This window comes from Pavona decussata, unplaced genomic scaffold (genome assembly GCF_977016875.1).
Source record: "Pavona decussata unplaced genomic scaffold, jaPavDecu1.1 SCAFFOLD_155, whole genome shotgun sequence".
NCBI classification, from domain to species: Eukaryota; Metazoa; Cnidaria; class Anthozoa; order Scleractinia; family Agariciidae; genus Pavona; species Pavona decussata.
The window spans coordinates 2,112,924-2,130,252 of NW_028145567.1; the positions used below are offsets into that span (position 1 = coordinate 2,112,924).

The following is a 17,329-nucleotide window of genomic DNA, read 5'->3' on the forward strand; positions in this document are numbered from 1 at the left end:
TTCACTTCATCCCCAGTCCTTTGTTGTTCGGCTCATTCCCACGTGCGTTTGCAAACAACATGGCGAGGTCGAAGGACAAAAAGAGGGAGAGCGAAGGTGGAGAAGCCGAAGGAGACGAAAATAAGGACGAAACAATGAAAGACGAGCCTACCTTAGACTACGATGAACTTGTGAAGAGAGTCTGTGCAATTGCTAATCCGCTCGCTGGGCGAAAACTCACTAAACGGTTGTACAAAACGGTGAAAAAAGGTTAGCATCAGGAATGTTGAAGGTGATACCGATCTGATTTGCTTTGATCAAGTTCTTAGGTGTCTGTGATGATCCTTTAACGATCTTGCGATTGTAACGCTTTAAATGCTTAAATGTAATGGTATTCGAAAGCTTTAGGCTTCTTCAGTCATTAATTGAAGTCATATTAGAAATCTTCAGCTGTTGTTTATAGTTTTGTTTACGCAACGATTTATATTGTTGTGACTTGTGATTTGAGTCCCAAAATTTACCTGAATGTTGTCAGGTTTTTTATTATTATTATTTGTTGAGCTTTGCCATGAAATAAATATACAGAAGACAGTCAGGCAGGGGAGCCACTACAGCAAGAGCCAATTACAATGGTCCCCTTACATTTAAACACATAAGTTATGCTTTCTAGGGTATAAAATCATTTCAATTCTTATTGGCTTCCAAGGGTGTTATACACAAGTAAACATACCATAAAGCTAGGCTTCACATAAATAAATCATCGTGAACATACTGCATATATTTAAGTTCTACTACAGTAATATAAATTCTCAGATATGAGAAGAGGAATCAACAAAATAATTGGCTTTTTGCAATCGGTCTCACCCTATCCCCCCCCCTTAAGTTAAGTCAAGTCAATTTTATTTAACCCACATGAATATTTACAGGGATGGTTATTTTTTATACACACACATTAGTATAAAGGAAACAGCACATACAGTGATGAGAAAAAAATCAAATATAATTTACAGTTCATTGAAGGTCATTGTTGGTAATTCCAAGAGAGTGGAGGAGGGGGTCTAGATTCAACATTTTTAAAGGAAAGAATGGAATTACAGGTAGATTGAAATTTCCAGAAAGGTGGGATTTTTATGGATATTGAATTTTTTGAAACAACACAGTCTCAGCTAAAAGCACACTTCCTGTCATGCCGGTAGTTGTAGTTGCTTGCATTACAGCAGTTGAGTTAACTGTTCGGTATTTATAGTCTGCTGCTTCATTCTGTTTGGGTCGTGTGGGTGGGGTATGAATGTTGTCTGTAACAACACATTTGGGGAATATCTACTTCTACTATCAGTTGATTGAAACAAATCAAATGGTTGATAGCTGAGGTATTCTAGACTATTCTTCAGGCATTCTTTTTCTTTATGACACAAGAGTAGTGATAAGGTAACCCACCCACCCCCCTCCCTCCCCACTCCCTCCTTGAAGGTACTCCTTAGAATTTTTGGTGGGGTGTAGGGCTTCTTTCTCCAAACCCTGACCCTACATGTATTTTGGGCCAAAACATTTAATTTTTTGGTACCCCTTTTCAGACCTGGCCAGATTTTCAGACGAAAATGGTTAAAATCTATACTCTATTTCAGACCAAAATGGCTCAAAAACTACGCACTTTAGGGCCTCACATACCTACATATATATAGCCTATCCCTGGAGTTAATTAAACTGACAAAAAACCTGCTTCACTTATTAGGTCGTATTTCCAGAAAAAACTATGAAAAGTTGTTTTTCCTTAACTTGCAGCTTCAAAAGTCAAGAGCTTAAGGAGAGGAGTCAAAGAAGTAGCTAAAGCTCTAAGGAAAGGAGAGAAAGGGTGAGACTTGTTTCTTTGTCACTTGTTTCTTTTGGAATTTAAAGCTTTTTTAGATTGGGTTTTTTTACAGGTCAAACTAGTGTATTCTGTTCTTGAATTTCCTTTAAACCTATCACTGCATGCATGACGTTGCTGAGAATGTTACATGTACATGTCTCACACTTCATGTGCCTGTATACTGAGTACGTCAAGCTTTTGAAATCCATAATCAAAACCCTGGCACACCAGCACAAAACCCTTTGGCCTATGGGGACCTTTAATTGATACATAGGGAACTTAATTTTCAAACTTTAATGACACAAGTAGCCTCCCACGCAGACGTTCTTAGGGGTTCGTCACGCGTTCCTGCCCCACGAATGTCTGCTGAAACAAACAGCCACTTCCGTTCACCTGCAAATTGCCTTTGTCTGAACAGACCAATCAGCATTGACTCATTATGACAAGTAAAGCCAATCACATACTGCGAAACAACGGAAATCATCACCCGTGGAGATATTTTCACTTCTGGACGTGCATATAGTATTGCGATTGAAATTTTTCCTTCCACAACACCCTGCATTTTCTTCAGTGATTTCACTGAGAGAAGCGGCGCGAATTCCAAGATTTGCCAATTTGTCTACCTGGTCTTTCATAAGATTTACAAGCGGCGAAAATCACAACAACAATCAGTGACCAGCAGCTTCAAGAATTGAATTGTAAACCAACGATAGAGCTTGATAAATAAGCGACTTTCCATAACCAGTTGGAGGGTTTACGAACACATTAGTTTTCTTCTGCGCAAATTGCACTATGACTTCTCTTTGATATGCATTCAACTCCCTAATACCAAACGTTTGGCACACATGACCAAAAACCACAGTTAAGTCCGCCATCCTGTCTAGGGTAATATTAAATATTACCCTAGACAGGATGGCGGACTTAAACACGAGTTTACCCAAAGTTGGGAAACGGCTCCTGATTGGTCCGCAGTCGACGAGCAGAAGTGGCTGTTCGTTTCAGCAGACATTCGTGGGGCAGGAACGCGTGACGAACCCCTAAGAACGTCTGCGTGGGAGACTATGACACAAGAGGGTTACACTTCAAATCCTCATGACACAGAAAACCTTCAAACCCTTACCCTCTGCACTGGATGTACTACAGACAATGCTTGACTTGATTAGAATTTAAAATTTCATGATTAACCTCATGGCATCCCTTGCACACTGCAGGAGGTAACAACAAAAAATATCATAACAATAACAAAACCCAGAGAAGCACGGGAAAAAGACAGGACATGCCTCATCCAATTTGTATTAATTTTGTAGGTAACTGACACTCATTAGAATATGTTTTGGCTTGTAGGTTTGTGGTTATTGCTGGTGATATCTCCCCAATTGACGTCATATCTCACATCCCAATAGCGTGCGAAGACAACAAAGTTCCATATGCATATGTGCCATCCAAATTTGTAAGTTCTGTTTTTCTTATTTTTTCTTTTGAAAAAATTGATCTCTTGTTTTTATTACTGTTCAGCATATGATATATCAAGAAAAACCTTTGATTATTAATTTCCTTTGCTTCCATTCTCCAAATGCTTGATAATGTACAAACTGCCCATAAAAGGACACCACTGGGACAGCTCTGGAAGTGTCTACCTATAGACCTTTTCCATAAATGAAGGCTATTAGGCTGTTATCCTTTTAGAATGTATGTTAATTATCCCTTACCTCATTTTAGAGTAAAATGTCTATAGAATTTTGCACATGCTTACAAGACTAGTAAGGCTAATAATCATAAAAATAAAAGAATAATTTACTGGCGGCCACTTATGAATAAGGTCTACAGGGATGTTACTAAGAGCCTGCTACCGGTTAATTTCACTGTTTGAAAAAGATCTTGTCACTGGCTGAAATTTCAACACAAATACACTGTACTTGAAGCTAATTTTAAAGGTGTACAGTCCAAATGAACCAGCTGGGTTCATTACTGAGCCTGCAGAGGTTTTTCTTAGCTACATGCATGTCTCTGGGTCCGTCGAGAGGACACTAAAAGTGTACTAGTTATGCAAGTATATTATGGTTGGAACCTCAATGCAATGTCCAATTACGAGGGCTTCCCTCTTACAGAAGGTGTTTTTTTTTTAGTCAAGGTAAGACTTTATTGGTACATGTGGTGATAGAACTGCACCAATCACTTCACAGCCAATAATATCGGGGCTTACTGACAAATGACCAATAACATCTTGACTTGAATCACTGACCAATCACGTTCACCACTAGAGATACATATACCATGTCTACTTACGTTCCACAATTCACTTGACTCTGAAGATGACTTCCGCTCAGGTTGTCAAATATCAGTCAAAGTCACCTCAAATAGTCCTTCTCAGGACTACACTCTCCCGGATGATCATAATTTACCTACTTATGTAAATTATTGTAGTGGGAAAGTACATGTACATGTACATGCAGACTACTTTGTGTTAATTTAAGTGTCATTTCTTCCTTCATTTTTCCCTCAATTAGAAACCTTTAAATCTTTCAACTGAGATAAAATGCTGTCATTAAATTTGTATTATTCTAGGACCTAGGAGCTGCCAGCCAGACCAAGCGACCCACAAGCATAGTGTTGGTGAAGTCTCATGAAGACTTCAAAGAACATTATACAGAGTGTTTAGAGGAAGTGAAGGGCCTTCCTCTTCCTTTGTAAAATATTGTCGTTGAACACATTGATTTCAGTTTACCAGCTGTTTATTTATACCCTTCAACTCCATGTACTGTGCTGTCAGCAAGAAGGCTTGATTAGGGCTGTATTCCCATAATCTGTCAACATAGTGTAAGGGAAAAGTAAGGTGGCTGAAAATTTAACTTTCAAATACTTGTGTTTATGAATTGTTTTGTGTCCTATTTGACTAATAGCCTGCAAACAGGTGAGAGCACCCAGGAAGCCTGTTTGCAGGTTATTGGGTAATTTGACTAAAGGTGCATTCGATTGAACCCTGTTCGGGAATAGGAATACATACAATGATGACAAGAACTCCCTCATAAGAGGGTTTTTGAGTTACTGGCAGGAGTACAAAATGGCTCTTAAATTATCGTGTATTAGCGAAAGTTTGCAGAGATGTCTTCCCAAATTTACCTAAAAAGAGAAACCTAACAGCTTCTGCTTATTCTTATTCCTAATGGCTTCTGAGTAGGATTTTAGCTCAACAACAGTATTTGTTACATTAACTGTTAGTAACGTTAATTGTGCAGTACATGGAATTGTGCTTTGTGCTCATCCCAGTCCTCTCACGTCCTCTTTTTGAAGCTTTATCAAACAAGTGAGCACACTTCCAGGTTGTATTCTACCGTAACATGCAATCAAGGTATTTTTTGATCACTCCAAGCAGTTTAATTCTGACAATTGAAATGGAAAACGCCCACAGATTATCGTTTCTTACCTTTATACATTTAATATCTTTGTGTATAGAGTGTGGTACATACAGTGTGGAGAATAAACGAATTTATAATTTCTTTATTTTTGTCTCCTGTCTGCGTCGGTTGTATTAATAGAATAAATGTAAGCAAAAACGATGGCCTCCATACCCTGCAACATTTTCTGTGCAAGATAGCCAAGGGGAGAAAAGCTAACCTGTTTCAGGCTCCTAAGATACTGGGAACGAGGAAAATGAAGCCAAAAACAAACCAATCGACGAGAGCAAACGCGGAAATAACATGCGGAGACAAATTTGCAACGAGGCAGGGACGCGTTTCATTTTCGCACTCTATTAGTTTTCAATATTTCGCCGAAACACGCGAAAGACAAGAGAAGGGGAAAAACGAGATAGGTAGTGTTATTTTAACTTCAAATTCTCGCACTCCATACATGTACCCACTTCGCTCTTTATGCCGTCAAACCTGTAGTTGACAGGGACTAGACTAGGAAGGCCGGATGCATGGGGTAGCGGCTTTTAAAATTCTCCAATCCCTTTCAAGCGCGTATTATATTAGCCGTGTAATATACTCCTGAAAGTGAATGGAAGTATAGGCCTTATCACGGTTTTCGACGTCATTTTGACGAGTAGGCAAACAGGCTTGAAATAACAGTGTTTGTATGGAAATCCGATGTCAAATAATTTTAATAAAACATCGCTTCTAAAAAATTCATGAATTGGAAACTTTTGGCACTAGAAAAAGGATTAAGAAAAAAAAAATTGGAGGGATGTAGCTGTGCCAGAAAGCGTTCAGTCTGTTTTGAACTTTCCATACATTTGTCTGCATAGTGAACACTGTTATTTCAAGCTCGTCAAAATGGCGTCGAAAACCGTGATAAGGCCTATTGAAATTGAGCTATTTCTCCACATCCGCCCTTTCCGTCAACCTTACGATGTATTAAAATCGAACCTTTGTAGTGGTGGACTCAAGATCCTTTCAGGGCATTTGCTTAGTTTTTTTCCTATCATTTTGTTTTATCATGTTGATTAATCTTTCTTTCCTCTTTTTCTTATCGAAATTTCAACGGGATCGAGAAAATTAATTTATATACCGGCCCACGACAAAAAAGAACAATCTGATTGGCTCTCCAAGACGTCTAAGATGGACAACTCCCGATTTCCAGAGTTATGTTTCCAAACCTGCGTAGGCGTAATCGGGGAGGGGGAGTGAGAAAAGTGGCCCATTTGTCACCCACTTTACTCTTTCCCTGTCCCCGATTAAGCCTGCTGCGCAAGGCTATATGGAAAAATGGTCAAAAGAAGATTGTTAGCTACTATTTTGTTCGAGGCCAAACATTTTCCTGGATGTTCGGCCAACAATTTTGGTAAAACGTTAATTTGCGAATATAGCATGAAAAACAAAAGATGTTTCTACTCAAGTTTCGTGTTAGTTTGGAGCACGCAATTTGCCAATAGAGAAATGATGAAATTCCAAAAATAAGTTCCACCCCCCCCCCCCCTCGCCCTCCTCAAACATCAGGCGCGATAGGTGACGATTTTAGAACAACGATTTTTGACGGAACACGAGGCATCGATTTTGAACCAACATTTTCATGTGTGTTTCATGTTTTTTGAAGACACATCAAAAACTTGCAATGAGTTGCCGCAACACATGCATTGTTTCTTGAAAACCTGTCCTCGCGCTTTGTTACACGATAACAATTTTCAACGTCAGAGTTGCGTTGAAATCGTTTCATCTAAAATCACATCACCTTGTAATCCTTCCCAAGGTAAGTTCCCGGAATATGAGCTCAATGACTGTTAGGGTGGCTGTTTTAAGCTCTTAGCGGAGTGTTTCAAGCCATTTTGCAATAACCCTAGAAATATAAGCTCCCTCTACCCGAAACCTGCCCATGAAAATTTGGAATTTTACGGAAGACTTTGCTGTAAATATATAAAAGAGCTAGCCATAATAACAGAACTGAATATTAACCTCGTTCTGCTTTTTGAATATATTTATAACCGCTCTGGTACTGGCACTGCACGCTCAACTTTGAGACGTAAATTACCCAAAAGTTGAACGGAGTGCATGTCTAATACCCGGGCGGGGGTACTTCCTTATAAGAGGCTAATGGGGATGTGCCGCTGGATGGGGTCGCATTTTCACGACTGGATTGACTAGAATGGGGTTGCATTTTCAATAGAGTTACTAGAATGGGGTCGCACATTTTCGGAACTAACCCCCCAAAATTTTTTTCGCTAAATTAAATCTGCTAATTGTCCCGGTCAAGCTTTCGAAAAAATTATCGAGATTGATAAAATTCCCGCATTTCCAGAGCCGTTTGAACTTTGTCTTCTTAAAACCCACGGCCTCGAATCTGGGGGACCTGGATCGAGTTATACTGTGACGTCATCCAAGGACTAGGCTGAGTAGCACGCTATGCTTTCAATAAGCATTTGACTGGGTTTTGACAGCATTGTCGAAAGCGAAAATTTTAACATGGCCTCATCAGATGAGTATTTCGAGTCAAGCGATGAGGAGAACGAGGAAGAGAAGGAGGAGAATTTAGATTCTGAAGATGATTGTTTTACCGTAGAAGTAGAAAGCGAAGCGGAGCGCGAGTCGCGAGATTCAAGCGATGATAGCGATATGGCCGCCTATGCGGGCGAACCTTTGGCGGACGAAGAATGGTTAAAATGGTACGAAAAAGAAGAAGAAAACAACAGAAAGCTGGAACAAGAGCTTCAAGGTAGACTTAACGGCACAGTACAAGTGGAGTCTTGGTGAGTTTCCTGGAATTATTGTTCGTTTCTAAGAATTTAATTCGCGGTACCTGTGTGTAAACAAACTTGGTTCGATGCAAACACCGCGTGTTCTTTCATACCAAAGAGGGTTTCACAGAATTTGTCGTGTATTTCAGGAAATATACCGTCTAAATTTCGTAATGTGATAATTTCAGGTGTTCCTGTGGAAATTGCAGCCGTGATTGCCTCCAAAATCTGAGTGAGTGCTACTGTTGTCAGGAGTTAGATGGATGCAAGGAAGCCTTGTCCAGCGAGCTTGTTGTTCGAGAAACTGAGTTAGTTCGCAACTGTATCACGGAACATCCTGGTTTTAACGCAGTTTGCCTACAAAGGTGGAGTTTACGACTGGCTGCTGATCGTTTCAAAACGAAAACAAACCAGCGATATCGCCAAACTGGGGACTCGGAAGGAAGGTGAGATAATTTTTTATTACTCTTTCGCGCGCATTGGCGCGTAATAATCGCCTTGCCCTTAGAAAATTCTAGGTTTTGTAGTGGTGTGTATAAACTGCTGACGTTTCCATGTGAGGTATTTCTAATTACACTTTCACTTAATGTTTCATTAACAGATTCTTACGAAGCATTGCCTACAGAGAGTTTTGCAGATTGGTATATGGATTTATGGGAAACAAACGAGTCCCGCTACCCTCGTGTGCTCTCGCCGCCATACGGAAAGAATTCCCAGTCGCCGCGGACGAATCTTATACCGGGTTTGCCCAGGACGAAGAACAGTAGCGCAAAAATTTTAATATTTGTTACTATGCTTTTTATTATACATTAGTTTTACAAGTTTGATAATAAATACACCAATATTTATCTATTTTAACAGCAGAGGGGGGGGGGGGGGGGGTTGTCAGTAACAAAAAAAGCATTTGAGACCAATTTGCTTTGAAATCACTAGAGTTGTGATAACTTGATTTGACATCACAAAGATTAAAGATTGCAAAAATTTGTATATTTTAAGAATGTTCGCTCAATGTACAACTGCATTGTTCCTGTTCTCAGATAATAGTGACAGGGAAGTGCAAATGTCTTTCTGGGGCTTATTTGCTCCTCTCTTGTGCCACTTATAAAATTGTAGCCTAGGACCAGGCTCCTTAGTGGGGCATAGGGCCGGCAAAAGAGTTAAGGGGGAAAAAACTGAGCAGACGAGGGACATTCCCTTTTCAATACCCCTCTAGGCTTCTTTTTTCCCCTCCGCAGTCTTATGCTCTATGCGCCACCAAAGAGCCTGGTCGCAGGTTAACCCCATTGGGATTGCCTGTAACTATTATCGTGCGCACTGCCTTCTTGCCCCTTTTCTCCTGGGTTCCCACCCTTTTCGGCATACAGAACTGAGATATAAAGGCATTTGGTCAGAGTCATCAAGAAGTTCTTTTCAAGTGTAGTTGGGTTTTCAATCTTGAATTCTATTGTAAATACTATGTTGTCAAGATATCTAATGAACTTACAAGTAACTTTGTCTTAATTTGGACAACTATAATTGAGACATCTCGATGAAAAAAATCACAGCCAGTACCTTGACAGATTGTAGTGAAGGCACAGTTGATATCTTCTTGAGGTTCTTATTTTATTGACAGTTCAATTCATTTTTTCTCATAATGTACGGAAATTCCAATGCTAGAAACTTGAACAATAAATTGTTTTTTAATGGTGTACAGGTTGGCTCTTGTAAAAGTACACCAACACACAACAAAAGTGATAATTTGAACCTGAACAATAATATATTTGTTTAGAACATTAAACTTCCTGGCATTATTTTTTATTTTTTGGACAGTCCTTGACTTGCTTGTGTCCTTTCATTGGATTCTTGCATAAAGCACAATAGCGCGGTTTCTTTGCTTTCTGGGCAGCATCTTCCTGTGTACCCCTCTTTCTTTTCTGTGAATTTGTGCTCACGACAGGCGGGTCGGGTTCTGTTAAAACGGCATATTAATTTTAGTAACTTATTTCAATAAATGAATATTACCAGCAGTTTGTTGAGTGTTATCATCCGGGTTCGGTTTAATTCAGAAATGAACTGTTGTTGGTGACACTGACTGCCGTTTCAACAACATGACCAGTAGCAATTTTTGAGTCAACGTTTTTACTCTGAAGATGGCAACCGCTCAGGTAGCTAACATAAGTCAGTGTCATCAACAACGGTTCTTCTCAGAACTACTCCCACACCAGACAAACTACCGATACACCTGGCTCCATTTGTCAATGTATAGTGCTCTTCTTTTATGTTGCTACATTTCAGCCATAAAGGATATAGTTCATACATTGCCACACCTTCTTAATAAATTATTATTAAACGTCAGACTCCTAATTCAGGGTTCTCATTAGAAGGTGGGACCCGGGTACCAGTACCAGGCTACACAAGAGTCAGTACCTGCCTACTTTCAAACTGAATATAAAGAAATTCACTTCAAGTGTAATTTTCTGCCCAGTTACTCTCCTATAGGTGCCCCCCTACTTCGAAACTTAATGAAACCCCTGCTAATTACCATCAAGTCTGTTTCAAGTAAACTTTTGCATTAAATTGAAAATTCCATACCTGGTGTACAAGTTGGGGGGATATCTTCCACAACCATTTTTGCTCGTTTAACTCTTTTCTGAATTGCTTCCTCTCTTGGCTGCTTGTCAAGCATAGCATTCATCGGTTCTGGTGTCATCTCTTTTAGCTTCCCAGCTGCATCATTCAATTCTTCTTTGCTTGAAGACAAGTATGTCTGAAATATTTCCTCCACATAATCTGTACGAGTAAACACAACCATGGAAACTTGCATTAAAGAAATTAATTGTTTACACTGATTGCCAGCTTACAGACCCACCCATTGCCTGAAGTGTTCCTTGCATCTCAAACTGATAGGAACACTGCTGCTGTATATATTTTATGGACATCCCACAGATAAATTTACATTGTTATTCACATAATCCCATGTTACTCCTGCATTGTTTGTTAACTTAAAGGGATTCAACATCAACTCAATTGAAAAAAATTATAATTACCAAAATTTGGAGTCATTTTTATGTCACGAACTGTTGCTTCTCCATTTTTGAATTTCGGGTAATATACTCGTACTCTTTCTGATCCATCACTTTCTTTACATTTCACATCCCTTTGAAGGTTAAAGTTGAAATGCACTGCAGCAAGGATATGCCTATAAAGGAAAAATAACCAACATCAGCATTTCTATAGAGGCCATGCTTTTGGGCAGATTGGTTGCTAACAAGTGTTTTCCAGAACAATGCAAACTCAGACAATCCCAGACAGTAGTCTTAAGAACACTAATATCCACTTAAATATTTTATTAACAATCCCTCTTGATAAAAGTAATATTGGAAACAGCAGGTAGCAGTAACACAAATTAATTGCAGATCATAAATTATTGGTGTTCATGTTTACCTGCAATACATCCCAACATATGAAAATGAAATCATCTTGGGAGCAAACTGGTTGAGAAGGGAATGGAATCCCTCCAGACAGCTGGTTTGTGCAAATGGAGAAGCTTGTTTAATGCCCTTCATTAAACTGTTGTTGGTTAGAGCTGTACACAGTTTTTCGTAGGCAATGGAACCTTGAAAATATCAACAAAATATGGTTATGTGGCTAATGTGGCTGTAAGCTCAAGAGGAGGTGGGGGGGGGGGGGGGCAAAAATAAAGGGATGTCAAACCCAGTTATTTTGACAAATAACTCAAGACAAATTTTGTCTTGCAAAGGCTTAGATTAACCAGTTTCTATAAAGAAGCAAATACTGCCCATGTCCTCTTCACATGATATAGCCTACAAAATAAGTATTACAGATGTAGAGGGGGGTTTATTACACACAATTTTGTTTCAATTATTTTTAGGTGTATTTACCTGCTTGGAGCCACTTCCTTGGCTGTATATCACCATGCCCACACTTATTGAAAACTGGATCAGCAAGGGAGGAATGCTTGTTGACGATGTGGCTCAAAAATGACTTGAACTTTGCCCATATGACTTTGCCATTTCCACTGAATGTAGATGTGGCGCTCCAGTATAGATGATTTTCACATGGCTTTATCCAGTCTGCCAGAGCCTCACATCCTGATTCCTTTGACAACTTACTTAGAACTTTCCTTATTTCTAAACAAGAGAACAAAATAATGTTTTACATTAGAATTCTACATGTAATCCCATTTTGTATTAGTTGTTTTAATTTTACACTTGATCCCCCCCCCCCCCATTGACCCACGAAAAAGGAAAGGAATGCATTTTGTTTACACTGTATGTGGCTACTATTGTTATAAACCACAGAATACCTCACTGCATTGTATGTTTTGTTTGCCATTTGTTTTGATCCAACCGCATTGGTGATATAATGATGTTAGGCTGACATCACAAACACAATCATTACAGATTGAGTGGTCATATTTGTAGTCCATACTGTACTTATTACGTAAATGGTATCTTCATCCATAGTATGCACATACTTACTCTTCTTTAAATGCCATACATCAAAGTAGTGAAAAATGTTCTTCAGCACTGTTTTCATGTGAGAGGCAATTTTGATATGGCGGTCTGAAATGAACGTCTGTATTAAAATGCCATAGCCCAGAAGATACTGCATACACTGTTCGAAACCCATAAATTCCATGGCTGGGCTACTTCCGGCTTGGTTTCTCTGAAGAAGAATAAAGAAACTAAGTATTACACCAAAAATGTTACCTTCACCTGAATGCACTAATTTCTCCAAGCATTCCCAAGAAAAGTTAAAATCAATTTGGCATTAACCAGGAGTTTCAACAGTAAAAACAGAGGAACTTGATTTTTGGTTCAAGTTATAGGAATCAGGATGTCAGACCCTCCATAGACATTAAATTCCAGTGAATGATGTCCTGTAAAGAAAACAGTAAGTAAAAGACTCAAGGCAAGCTGTCTACATTCCAATACATACCTGGATAAGAGCAAAGTGAATGATCATGGGCAAAGAGCAGCAGAAGATGGTGTACGCCCCAAACTTTGCGCTGTGTCCCATGCTGTCGTGTCGTCCATCTCCTGCTATGATGACACCCTCTTTAAGGGCCTTCACCTTCTCCAGCAATTTAGCCTGGTATTTTTGCCAATAGATAGAGATGGTTGGGAATAGTTTGCTCTGAAAGGATTTTAAGACAAAGCATTACACACTGACAATTAGACATTAATTCAAAATTAATATTGAAGATTGTTTTGTTGTCACCAAGTTGTAGCACACATTTCATAATTACTACTACATTACATTTTGGGGAATTAAAAGAGATGTTTTACTTCATGTAAAAACCCCTTTAACCCCTGGTGCCCTGAATGTATTAAGTAGCTTACCCTTTGGTACTTGAAGAAGGTGTTAAGGGACACACAACCAAGGCCCATGTGTGCAAAAATGTGTGACACTTTTGTCACAGAGCCACCAGCTAGCAATATGGCCATACACAACAGGAAATTGCCAGCTGCAATACAGGAGTTGGGCATATCTGGCTGACTATGCCAAGTCTGCACTTGCTTGGGACATTTTGGGTTGCTGCACGTTGAAGTAATTACTGCCTTTGTCCCAACCTGCCTGGCCTCCAAAGCAGGGTTGTCTGTCTTGCATGTGTGGCAAAACCGAAATAGTAGCAGCAACTGTGTCAAAAACACAATGTGTTTTGGCTCAGTTCTCAAATTTGTGCCAGATACTTTCAGCCTAAAAGTGGGTAAATAAAACAATTGAATCAACAGAGGAATTAATATCTAAGCATGTACACTTTCCAAAAAAATAATAGAGGGTGGCCACTTAATACAGGGACGTTATATACAGGTTCGACTGTATATTCACTTTACAAGGAATCTCCGTTTAGTCCTTTTTCCTGACACAGTCAACTCTCTCGTAAGTGACCACCCTTGGGGCACGACAAAATGGTCGCTTACAGGAGGTAATCGGTTAGGGGAAAGATCAACAAAATATGCCTTACACTGGATTGATTAATTAGTTACATAAACATGTCAACTTAGCAGATAAAATTAGGCAAATAGCAACAAATTGATTGGATTTTTTCACCTCTATTATTCTTCTGATGAAACTTTTTGTTACGTTTTGGAACGGATCACTGTGACAATTCCCCTTTACCTACAGATCTAATATTATAGCAAGCTTCTCTGTCTGTAAACTGTTATTATCTGACAGCAGTCTGGGGTAGCATCATTAAAACTGAACTTTCGTCACTTCTGAGTAATGATTTACTAACGATCATATGTGATTATGTTGGGTGGTTGCTTACCGGAAACAGAAAACAAAAGAATATGTGTAATTTCTGGCCTAAAAAATGGTCGCGGTCCATTAAGAAATTTGATTGGTGGTTGCTTACGAGAGAGCTCTTGAAAGAGTATTTCACTAGGAAAAAAAACGGTTACGAGAAGTGGTCGCTATGACAGAGATTGCTACATATTAAAATATACTGCATTGAATACTAACCGTGCTGAATTTTCAGCATCTTCTTCTTCTCCCTCAGTTTCTGTTTCTGTCTCTGTTTTTTCATTTTCAGTATCGTAGAGATCATCATCATCTTCCTCCTCTTCTTCCTCAGATTCTGTAGGCACCTGTGTGTCATCATCAGCTGGCTCGTCGGGGTCTTCTGACTCTGTTGGGTCCATGCCAGTCTCTTTCTCATCACAGATCTGGTGTTGAAGGTTGCTCACTAGATACAAACAAAACTAACAATCAACCTAACCATCAAGAAATAATTTCGAGCGCAATCTGTCTAGCATAAAAATACAAATGAAATAAAACGCAATTGGCGCAAAGCTTTATTGTTACTTATCAAGCCATGCACCTGAAGGTGTACCAGTACAGCCGTACTCATTAGTTTATAATTTATAATCGGTTCGAAAATATATTTCCTTTGTTGGATACATCTCTATATTCTCAAAGTTTGAACACGACTGCTTACCCTGTTTTTTCAAGCTCTTCAAGCCATTCCGTTTCACGGCCAACCGAGCCCTCAGGGACTTCACCTGATTTCTCAGACGCCTGTTCTCTTCCAGAAGTCCCACAACTTGACCCTTTGGCTCAGAGTTTGGCTCAGAGTAAGGGATATCTGGCTCTAATTCTGTTCGGCTGGGAATAGGAATTATTTGTTCCGGGTTGCGAACGTCGCTGCGGTCCGGTTCTTCAATTTCTCCATGCTCGCTACTGGCTGCTTCCAATATGTCCTCCTGGTTATCCTCCGCCGCAACCGAACTCTCAGTCAAATTGGACGGCCCACGTACAACTCTCGCCGCTTCAATCGCCTCTTTGATAATCTACGGCAAACGGGAAAATAACAGTGTCTATAAAAACGGATTCTCAGATGATTTGATGACATTAAACGGGGGAAAAATTGTGATTTATCTTCACAAGCGCAATGTTTACGATTATCTCACCTTCCTTTTGGTTCGATCCGACTGGGCTTGTGTTCCATAATATTCGGGATCGTTCGACTGAATTGTCGGATACACACAAATTCCAAGTTTGTCTCGTAGTAATCGAGGGTTGCTTGGAGTTGTTTGGCCGGGAAGAACCGCAAAATAGCGGCTGAAATCTTCCCTTTTGAAGTGCTTCGAGCACACAGCAGAGTATTCACTCGGTGTCCAATTTGCCCTCCTCCGCTGCACAAAATCGACCCATTTCTTTCTTCTCCTGACCGCCTCTGGATTCGTTTTACCGCAATACGGTATCTTGTGTAAGCCTATTCCATTTAAAGGATTGCTTACGTTGTTACAGCCGTAAACGACACACGAATCAGGCATGATGAAGGAGATTTTGCTCGCATCTAACGAAAAATTTCCCAAATTGTCCTTTTGCCGCGCCGTGGCGCGCTAAGCATCAACTCCTTGGATGACGTCACAGTCAAGCTCGTCCCATTCTCCATTCATGCCTGGCGGTGGAGCAAAAGAGCGCCAAAATTTGAAAGTTCACAAAATCATAAAAATTTAAAGGAATAAGCTATTCCAAAAATTTTTTCGCTGGAACCATCAGGGAAGTTATTAGAATCGATTAAAAGGAAAAAAATTTGGAGGGTTAGTTCCACTTTAAGCTCTTAGCGGAGTGTTTCAAGCCATTTTGCAATAACCCTAGAAATATAAGCTCCCTCTACCCGAAACCTGCCCATGAAAATTTGGAATTTTACGGAAGACTTTGCTGTAAATATATAAAAGAGCTAGCCATAATAACAGAACTGAATATTAACCTCGTTCTGCTTTTTGAATATATTTATAACCGCTCTGGTACTGGCACTGCACGCTCAACTTTGAGACGTAAATTACCCAAAAGTTGAACGGAGTGCATGTCTAATACCCGGGCGGGGGTACTTCCTTATAAGAGGCTAATGGGGATGTGCCGCTGGATGGGGTCGCATTTTCACGACTGGATTGACTAGAATGGGGTTGCATTTTCAATAGAGTTACTAGAATGGGGTCGCACATTTTCGGATTTTTGGGGTAAGAAAATTCCATTAAGTAGGGATTCAAAATGGTCTCGGTTAAAAAGTTCACAAAGAACTTTGTTGTTTATCAGGAGCCGATGAGGCCATCATTAATCTTGAAAGCAGCACTCACTGGTTCTTTGGCTCCTGAGTTTATTAAATGATACAATCACCTCGCATTACATTCCGCTCTTGAAAGTAGATGCATAAATAGAAAGTGACTTAGTTGGGATCACAAAAATTACATTTTCCCAAAAAGTGACTAAGATGGGGTCTATAACTGGCTACAAAATAGACTATAATGGGGCAGGGGCTTTGCCAGCGACACATACCCAGCAAAACTGAACCCAAGTACCCACCCCCTCCCCCCTCCCGGGGTCTAATACACCTATCAATGTTTTAAAATCGCTGTACGGGGACGCAGCGGGGAATAGTCGGGAATTTGAAAGTAATTATCTGCCCCTAAACTGGACTTTGACCGTGTAAGTGGACGTTTCTAAAATATTTCCAAAAACGATTAGCGACTCTTTTCACGATGCAAAAATACCGTACAGTCCCCTGCGGCATCTCTTATCAATGCATAAATTGAATTGTATTCTGGGCGACAAAAAAGCGATAAATAAATTAAATTAGGCCTGAAAACTGAGAGACTAAAAAATATTCAGCCTTCAGTTATCAACAATGACTTTTCAGTATTCCATCAACAAGTTTTCTTCACGAGGAATGACTCTGCGGTTAAAAGAGATTTAAATAATTGTTTATAGTTTGCGTTGGTAGTTTGCGTGATTGGTAGACCACAATTTCAGTAAGTCTGACAAGCCGCAGGAATCAGTTAAAGACGTTTTTTCAATTCCTTACGTCTTTAGCATATCGG

At 39.7% G+C, this 17,329-nt stretch overlaps 3 protein-coding genes across 3 annotated transcripts; 2 read left to right on the top strand and 1 right to left on the bottom strand.

Moving 5' to 3' along the window:
• The first annotated feature begins 28 nt into the window (after positions 1–28).
• On the top strand, positions 29–5,329 carry LOC146465817 (H/ACA ribonucleoprotein complex subunit 2-like protein). The gene is made up of 4 exons (XM_085128292.1): positions 29–249; positions 1,762–1,831; positions 3,173–3,278; positions 4,394–5,329. The coding sequence occupies exons 1-4, from the start codon at positions 60–62 to the stop codon at positions 4,517–4,519; spliced, it is 492 nt and encodes a 163-aa protein (XP_084984418.1). The 5' UTR covers positions 29–59; the 3' UTR covers positions 4,520–5,329.
• Positions 5,330–7,463: 2,134 nt separating this feature from the next.
• LOC146465818 (uncharacterized) lies at positions 7,464–8,806 on the top strand. The gene is made up of 3 exons (XM_085128008.1): positions 7,464–8,009; positions 8,186–8,443; positions 8,599–8,806. The coding sequence occupies exons 1-3, from the start codon at positions 7,726–7,728 to the stop codon at positions 8,762–8,764; spliced, it is 708 nt and encodes a 235-aa protein (XP_084984134.1). The 5' UTR covers positions 7,464–7,725; the 3' UTR covers positions 8,765–8,806.
• Positions 8,807–9,243: 437 nt separating this feature from the next.
• Positions 9,244–16,062, bottom strand: LOC146465819 (uncharacterized). The gene is made up of 11 exons (XM_085128009.1): positions 15,416–16,062; positions 14,944–15,295; positions 14,469–14,691; positions 13,343–13,700; positions 12,939–13,136; positions 12,479–12,665; positions 11,879–12,127; positions 11,421–11,592; positions 11,024–11,175; positions 10,569–10,766; positions 9,244–9,945 (listed from the first exon to the last, which is right to left on the bottom strand). Exons 1-11 carry the CDS (start codon positions 15,779–15,781, stop codon positions 9,785–9,787), a joined length of 2,616 nt encoding a protein of 871 aa, XP_084984135.1. The 5' UTR covers positions 15,782–16,062; the 3' UTR covers positions 9,244–9,784.
• Between the last annotated feature and the right edge of the window lie 1,267 nt (positions 16,063–17,329).

What these genes read in the sequence shown, in the direction of transcription:
- LOC146465818 (XM_085128008.1), top strand. Translation starts at nt 7,726, where the DNA reads ATGGCCTCATCAGATGAGTATTTCGAGTCAAGCGATGAGGAGAACGAG. An exon ending in ACAGTACAAGTGGAGTCTTG is followed by an intron (nt 8,010 to 8,185) that starts GTGAGTTTCCTG and finishes TGATAATTTCAG; the next exon opens with GTGTTCCTGTGGAAATTGCA. An exon ending in ACTGGGGACTCGGAAGGAAG is followed by an intron (nt 8,444 to 8,598) that starts GTGAGATAATTT and finishes TTTCATTAACAG; the next exon opens with ATTCTTACGAAGCATTGCCT.
- LOC146465817 (XM_085128292.1), top strand. Translation starts at nt 60, where the DNA reads ATGGCGAGGTCGAAGGACAAAAAGAGGGAGAGCGAAGGTGGAGAAGCC. An exon ending in GTACAAAACGGTGAAAAAAG is followed by an intron (nt 250 to 1,761) that starts GTTAGCATCAGG and finishes CTTAACTTGCAG; the next exon opens with CTTCAAAAGTCAAGAGCTTA. An exon ending in CTAAGGAAAGGAGAGAAAGG is followed by an intron (nt 1,832 to 3,172) that starts GTGAGACTTGTT and finishes TTTGGCTTGTAG; the next exon opens with GTTTGTGGTTATTGCTGGTG.
- LOC146465819 (XM_085128009.1), bottom strand. Translation starts at nt 15,781, where the DNA reads ATGCCTGATTCGTGTGTCGTTTACGGCTGTAACAACGTAAGCAATCCT. An exon ending in TGTATGGCATTTAAAGAAGA is followed by an intron (nt 12,128 to 12,478) that starts GTAAGTATGTGC and finishes TCTCTTGTTTAG; the next exon opens with AAATAAGGAAAGTTCTAAGT. An exon ending in CCCCCCAACTTGTACACCAG is followed by an intron (nt 9,946 to 10,568) that starts GTATGGAATTTT and finishes CCGTTTTAACAG; the next exon opens with AACCCGACCCGCCTGTCGTG.